This window comes from Pelodiscus sinensis, chromosome 32 (assembly GCF_049634645.1).
Source record: "Pelodiscus sinensis isolate JC-2024 chromosome 32, ASM4963464v1, whole genome shotgun sequence".
In the NCBI taxonomy this organism is placed as follows: Eukaryota; Metazoa; Chordata; order Testudines; family Trionychidae; genus Pelodiscus; species Pelodiscus sinensis.
In genome coordinates, this window is record NC_134742.1 from 11,369,239 (window position 1) to 11,376,399 (window position 7,161).

The 7,161-nt window shown below is 66.1% G+C and overlaps 1 protein-coding gene across 1 annotated transcript; it reads right to left on the reverse strand.

Annotated features, from left to right (window-relative positions):
* Nucleotides 1–3,158: 3,158 nt before the first annotated feature.
* Nucleotides 3,159–6,896, reverse strand: LOC102463348 (ribonuclease P protein subunit p21). Its single transcript, XM_075914231.1, has 6 exons — nucleotides 6,804–6,896; nucleotides 5,386–5,457; nucleotides 4,845–4,945; nucleotides 4,606–4,688; nucleotides 4,151–4,282; nucleotides 3,159–3,690 (listed from the first exon to the last, which is right to left on the reverse strand). The coding sequence occupies exons 2-6, from the start codon at nucleotides 5,440–5,442 to the stop codon at nucleotides 3,545–3,547; spliced, it is 519 nt and encodes a 172-aa protein (XP_075770346.1). The 5' UTR covers nucleotides 5,443–5,457; nucleotides 6,804–6,896; the 3' UTR covers nucleotides 3,159–3,544.
* Nucleotides 6,897–7,161: the final 265 nt, after the last annotated feature.

A 7,161-nucleotide genomic window follows, 5' to 3' on the forward strand; every position in this document is an offset into this window, starting at 1 on the left:
CCCCCGACGCCTCCCTCTACGCCTGCCTCCAACGCCCCCCCGACGCCTCCCTCTACCCCTGCTTCTAACGCCCCCCCGACGCCTCCCTCTACCCCTGCTTCTAACGCCCCCCCGACGCCTCCCTCTACCCCTGCCTCCAACGCCCCCCCTGACATCTCCCTCTACCCCTGCCTCTAAGGCCCCCCCGACGCCTCCCTCTACCCCTGCCTCCAACGCCCCCCCTGACATCTCCCTCTACCCCTGCTTCTAACGCCCCCCCGACGCCTCCCTCTACCCCTGCCTCCAACGCCCCCCCGACGCCTCCCTCTACCCCTGCCTCCAACGCCCCCCCGACGCCTCCCTCTACCCCTGCCTCTAACGCCCCCCCGACGCCTCCCTCTACGCCTGCCTCCAACGCCCCCCCGACGCCTCCCTCTACCCCTGCCTCCAACGCCCCCCCGACGCCTCCCTCTACGCCTGCCTCCAACGCCCCCCCGACGCCTCCCTCTACGCCTGCCTCCAACGCCCCCCCGACGCCTCCCTCTACGCCTGCCTCGAACGCCCCCCCGACGCCTCCCTCTACGCCTGCCTCTAACGCCCCCCCGATGCCTCCCTCTACGCCTGCCTCTAACGCCCCCCTGACGCCTCCCTCTACGCCTGCCTCTAATGCCCCCCCGACATCCCTCCTCTATCCCTGCCTCTAACGCCCCCCGATGCCTCCCTCTACCCCTGCTTCTAACGCCCCCCCGACGCCTCCCTCTACGCCTGCCTCTAACGCCCCCCCGACACCTCCCTCTACTCCTGTCTCTAACGCCCCCCAACACCCCTCCGCCTCTAACGCCCCCCTGACACCTCCCTCTATCCCTGCCTCTAACGCCCCCCAACACCCCTCCGCCTCTAACGCCCCCCCGACGCCTCCCTCTATCCCTGCCTCTAACGCCTCCGACACCCCCCTCTACTCCTAACACCGCCCAAAACCCTTCTGCCTCTAACGCCCCCCCAACATCCCTCCTCTATCCCTGCCTCTAACGCCCCCCGACGCCTCCCTCTACCCCTGCCTCTAATGCTCCCCAATGTCCCCCCGCCCCCCAAATCTCTCTCTCTCCCTGCCTCTAACACCCCCCCAATGTCCCCCCACCCCTAACGCCCCCCCAACATCTCCCTCTCTCCCTGCCTCTAACGGTCCCCGACGCCTCTCACCCCCCTCCGTGTCTCCCTGTATCCAATGTGCCCCCGACAGCTCTCTGCATCCCTGCCTCCGATGTCCCCCCACTTGCGCCCAGTCCACGTCCTTCCCCCCACCTTGCAGTTCTCCAGCTCTCCTCTCCCACGCTCCTTCCCTCCCCCGCCCTCTCTCTGCATCTCTCCTGCCCTCTGCCCTCGCTCCCTTCCCTGTCTCCCCCATCCTCCTCCTCTCCCAATACACACACACCCTTCCCTGCTGCCAGGTGGGAAACCTGCCCCCTCCCGGAGCTGCTGCGATGAATAAACCCGCCAGGGACGGCACAGCCTTAGCCCCGTGACAGATCTGCCAATGGGGCCCATGCCATGGTCCCTGGCCAATGGCGGGGCACCCAGAAACGTGAGCGTCTCGGTTCCATGTCTCCTGCCAGACCCACCGGGCCATAGGGGCAGCCTCGGCCCCCTCACCCCAGCTGTGGCCCCAGGAGTGAAGGACTCAGGCTCCCTGCCTTGGCCTCAGGGCTGGGGGAACCCCTCACTGCCTACAGTTGCCATGGGGGGGTGTCTCTGGCCTTGAGGCCATGGGGGGGGAGGAAAGGAGCACGCAGGCTGCAGGACCACAGTAGAGGGGGTGCAGCGGAGTGGGGCTGGCGTGGGGCTGAACAGAGGCAGGGTGGGGAGGGCTTCCTGCCCCTTTCTCTGGTCCAGGGCCCCATAGCACCTTCATCCCTGAGGGGGGTGGAGGATTGTTCAGAGGGGGCGTGATGGGGGCCCATGGCGGGGGGCAGGAAGTGAGCCCCCCCCAGCACCAATGCTCCCTCCATCCCTCACTGCCACCCCCATCTCAGCTCCCAGCTCCAGCTCCTGACTATGCCTCCCCAGCAGGAAGAAAGTTTGGGCACCCGTGGTCTCATGCGTGCGAGCCAAGGGGGGTTGACAGCCAGGATTCCTGGCAGCTCTCCCTGGCTTTGGGAAAGCAATGGGAACTAGGCCAGATGGACTGGGAGCCAACACTCCCGGGTTCTAATCCCCTCTCCACCTCTGCCTCAGTTTCCCTCCTGCGGAAAGGAAGGAGACTGGCCCCACACCACCTGTGCTGTACACTTGCCTTCCCCCCATGAATCCTCTTTGTTCCTCAACGTCTCAGGGGTTCCCTACCTCTGCCCAAACCCTCTGGCTACGTCTACACTGGCATGATTTTCCGGAAATGCTTTTAACGGAAAAGTGTTCCGTTAAAAGCATTTTCGGAAAAGCGCGTCTAGATTGGCAGGATGCTTTTCCGCAAAAGCACTTTTTGGGGAAAAGTGTCCGTGGCCAATCTAGACGCGCTTTTCCACAAAAAATCCCCGATCGCCATTTTCGCCATCAGGGCTTTTTTGCGGAAAACAAATCTGAGCTGTCTACACTGGCCCTCTTGCGCAAAAGTCTTTCGGAAAAAGACTTTTGCCCGAACGGGAGCAGCATAGTTTTTCCGGAAAAGCACTGATGATTTTACAGGAGATCGTCAGTGCTTTTCCGGAAATTCAAGCGGCCAGTGTAGACAGCTGGCAAGTTTTTCCGCACAAGCAGCTGATTTTGTGGAAAAACTTGCCAGTCTAGACACGGCCAGAGAGAAAAACCAGAGCCAGGCCAGACAACGCTCCCCCTAGGTCCGCACGCCCTGCGACGAACTCACACTTGGCAAACACCTACAGTGGGAACAAAGTTAAGCTGGGTGGAGCGTGGCCTTCTGGGAAGGTGATTTAATTAGTCACCCACTAACAGAGAATCCGCCCTCCCCCACCCTCTTGTGCTCCGCCACACCCCGTGTTATTCCCATTGGTAGTGGGAGAGGGTTTCTCCCACCGATACCCCATCACGGCCAGGCAGGACCGGCCTGGGGCTGCCCAGTTCCCTCCACGTAATCCTAGAGCGGCCCCTGTAGGGTAAACCCCGCAGCTGGTTGTAAGCCAAGAAGAGATCCCAAGGAGGAAAACAGAAATAAAAATCACACGGCATCGCTGGCTGGGTTTATAAACGGTCGAGGTCCCAATGCCTCCACGCCCCTCAAAAAAATCCACCAATCAGAATCAGTCCCTGCTGAAACGGAGAAGGACCCTGCATCCTACTCCCTGCCCCTCTGAGCCAGCCGGTCCCACACCCTGGGCGGGATCAGAGCCAGCCCCCCCGCGAGGGGACAGGTCCCGTGTCCCACCCTCACAGCCAGCCAGGAGTGGATGGGGAGGTGGGGGGGAGTTTCTCTTTCTCCCCCTTTTCAGATCAGTCTTGGTGCCTCTTACAAAGGGAGTCTCCTTAACTCTGCCCCAGGTTTTTCCTCACCACCCCCGGCCCCCCAGCTGGGATCAGGCCCCCCCACCACTGGCCCCTGCACATGGCCACGGAGTCACCTCCTGCTCTTGCCCCCTTTCCCCACCCGGGTCCCAGCCTCTGCCGTCCGCTGGGGGCTGGGCTGGCTCCGGAGTCCGGGGGTCACGCTGGGGGCGCCAGTCTTCTGTGCTGGGGGGATCTGGGGGGCTGCAGGCTTCTGGCCTGGTGAGGAAAGAGATAAGATGCAAGAGATTCCCAACACCACCCTGCACCCCCAAACTCGCCCCTCCCACTCGGTCCTGATACCCCCCCCATAGCTCCCCACCTCTCAGACCAACCCCAGCACCCCACCCCCAGCATGGATCCCTTCTAGGCTGATCCCAGATTCCCCCCAAAATCCCCATGGACCCATCATGTCCCACCAATCCCAGCTCCGACCACACACCCCTGCAGCTCCTCCCCCCTCCAGCCTCCCCCCAAATTAACATGAGCTTCACCCCCTCAGACCAGTCCCAGCGCCACCCATCCATACCCCACTTTGACCAATCCCTGCCAAGCCCCCCCAAATCCATCTAGCCGCCCCTCCCAGCGATAAAACAATCCAGGATCCAGCCACCCCTCAACCCCTCAAATCCTGGCTCCTAATCACCCCTTTGCCTGCTGCCCCCCTTCCCCATCTCACCGGCCTGAGGCTGGTTCTCCAGCAGGGCCTCGGGCTGCTCCGCCCACAGCTTGTGCGCCGGGTCACTCGGGAAACGCTTGGTCCGGCTGCAGCGGAGACACCGCACGACCGTCCAGCGCCGGCCGCGGCGACCTGGGTGGGGGGGCACGTGGAGAGGTTTTGTCACTTGATCCTACCACCCACTCTGGGTCCTGGCTCCCAGCCCCCCCTGCTCTGACCACTAGACCCCGCTGCCCTCCCAGAGCTGGGACAGATCCCAGGGCTCCCGGCTCCGAACCCACCCTGCTCCCGTCCTCACCTCACCAGAACCGGGAACAGAACCCAGGACTCTTGGCTCCCAGCCTGCCCTGTTCTAACCACTGGAGCCCGCTGCCCTCCCACAGCCGGGAATAGAACCCAGGGCTCCCACCCCTCCAGGGCAGCCCTCTCTCCCCCCACCAGGGGGCGGTACTCACTTCTCTGCCGCACGGTGGCGCTGACGCCAGGCACCAAGAGGGAGGAGCAGGATTTGCAGATGGTTCTCTTCACGGAGGGGTCCCTGAATGGGGGAATATGGGGGGGGGGGGGGACACAGATAGGAGTTGAGCCTGGGGGGATGGGCCCTGGGAGGGGAAAGGCCCCTGGCCCATCCCCCAAACCAGCGGGTTCCCCCCACCCCGGGGCAGGATGGGAGCTGGCGCCCCCCAGCACTCACTGTCTCAGGACCAGCCTGCGGCTGATGCTGCGTTGCGTGTGGCTGTAGAACCGCGCCAGCGCCTGGTTCTCGGGGTTCTGGGCGAGGACGCAGTGAGCTGCCTGGGGGAGATGCAAAGTGAGGGGGGCGGCCCCACGTCGCCCCCGGCCCCACGCCGCCCTCCCCTCCCCGTTGGTCTCCCCCAGCCCCAGGCGACCCCACCCGTTCCCCCTCTCACCCGTGTCCCCCTCCCCCAACCCCACCGCCCTCGACGCTCCTCCATCCCCAGCCCCACCTCCGTCCATCCTCCCCTCCCTCCTGCCCCACATCGCTCCCCACACCTCCACCTGCCCCCCTGTGCCCCACCAATCCCATCTTCCTCCAATCCCTGCCCCCCGCCCCCACACACAACACCCTCTTTGCCCTGTGCCTCCTCCAGCCGTCCTGGGGTGGAGCCCCATAAATCCCCCCTCCCTGGGCCCCACAGAGGCCCCCCCCCGGCCCTGGAGGAATTGCTCCCCGGGTCTCTCATAGGGGTGTAACGGCCCCACTGGGGTCTCACCTGGTAGAGGAAGCTGAGTCTCTGAAAAGCCTCCTTGTCCTTTACCTGGGCCGACATTGCAGGGGGGGGGGCCTGGAATGGGGAGGGAAATACTGAGGGGGGGCAGCCAGTCCTCCAAGGGGCAGTTAGCAGGGAGCCCGCTGGGGGCGGGGGCAGCGGTCTCCAACCTGCCAGCCACCCCTTAGCGCATCTCGAGAACCACGCCCCCGCCCCCCGCAGAGCTGGGATTTGTCGTCCCCCCCAACACGCGGCTCCTAAGCTTCGTTATCCTCACCCCCCCCCCAATACCAGAACAGGGCCAGGCTGCCCCCGCGCCCCACTGCCCTTGTGGGGTTACACTTGCTCCCCTCCCCCCACCGGCACATCCCCCTCCTCCCCGTTGGACCCCAACCTCCTCCTCCATCCCCAGGCCTCCTATTTAGCCTGCCCCTCCCCTGCCAGCCCCCAATTTCACTTCTCTCCTCCCCTGCCAGCCCCCAGCCTGCCCACCCCACATCTCCCTCCCCTGCCAGCCCCGCCCAACATCTCTCCCCCCCGCCAGCCCCCAGCCCGCCCCTCCCCACATCTCCCTCCCCTGCCAGCCCCACCCCACATCTCCCTCCCCTGCCAGCCCCGCCCAACATCTCTCCCCCCCGCCAGCCCCCAGCCCGCCCCTCCCCACATCTCCCTCCCCTGCCAGCCCAGCCCAACATCTCTCCCCCCCGCCAGCCCCCAGCCCGCCCCTCCCCACATCTCCCTCCCCTGCCAGCCCCGCCCAACATCTCTCCCCCCCGCCAGCCCCCAGCCCGCCCCTCCCCACATCTCCCTCCCCTGCCAGCCCCCAATTTCCCTTCTCCCCTCCCCTTCCCTGCCAGCCCCCAGCCTGCCCACCCCACATCTCCCTCCCCTGCCAGCCCCGCCCAACATCTCTCTCCCCCGCCAGCCCCCAGCCCGCCCCTCCCCACATCTCCCTCCCCTGCCAGCCCCCAATTTCCCTTCTCCCCTCCCCTCCCCTGCCAGCCCCCAGCCTGCCCACCCCACATCTTCCTCCCCTGCCAGCCCCGCCCAACATCTCTCCCCCCCGCCAGCCCCCAGACCGCCCCTCCCCACATCTCCCTCCCCTGCCAGCCCCACCCCACATCTCCCTCCCCTGCCAGCCCCGCCCAACATCTCTCCCCCCCGCCAGCCCCCAGCCCGCCCCTCCCCACATCTTCCTCCCCTGCCAGCCCCCAATTTCCCTTCTCCCCTCCCCTCCCCTGCTCTGCCAGCCCCCAGCCTGCCCCTCCCCACATCTCCCTCCCCTGCCAGCCCCCAATTTCCCTTCTCCCCTCCCCACATCTCCCCCCCGCCAGCCCCCAGCCCGCCCCCATCTCCCTCCCCTGCCCCCCCAACTTACTCCCTTGATCCCCCCGTTTCTCCCCCCCCGCCCCCAAACCCACCTGAGTGCCCCGGACCCAAACACGTGGCGACTCCAGCAGCTGCCGCCTCTTCCCGCCCAGCCCCCAGCTGATGGAGCCGCCTCCGCCGCAAAGGCCTCTGGGAAATGTAGTTCCTCCCCCCCCCCGCCTCTGCCGCACACGTGGAACGCGGTGGGGGGGGGAACCCGCCTCCAGCCTGCGCCTGCCCCCTGGGGTCCCCCTGTAGCCGGGACCCAGCGCAGCCCTGCCCCCCCGCCGGCCTTTCCCCCTCCCTCCAACAGGGGGCGCCCCCGGGACTCATCCTGGGCTTTGGGTGGGAGTTGGGGGAGGGAATCCCCCCCCAGCCCTTCAAGGAATCCCCCCCCCCAGCCCTTCTTGT

Bases quoted from the DNA above. Each gene is read 5' to 3' on its own strand.
- LOC102463348 (XM_075914231.1), bottom strand. From the start codon at position 5,442: ATGTCGGCCCAGGTAAAGGACAAGGAGGCTTTTCAGAGACTCAGCTTC. The intron at 4,946-5,385 runs GTGAGACCCCAG...CATCTCCCCCAG, and splicing joins GACTCAGCTTCCTCTACCAG to GCAGCTCACTGCGTCCTCGC. The intron at 4,689-4,844 runs GTGAGTGCTGGG...TCCCCCATTCAG, and splicing joins CGCAGGCTGGTCCTGAGACA to GGACCCCTCCGTGAAGAGAA.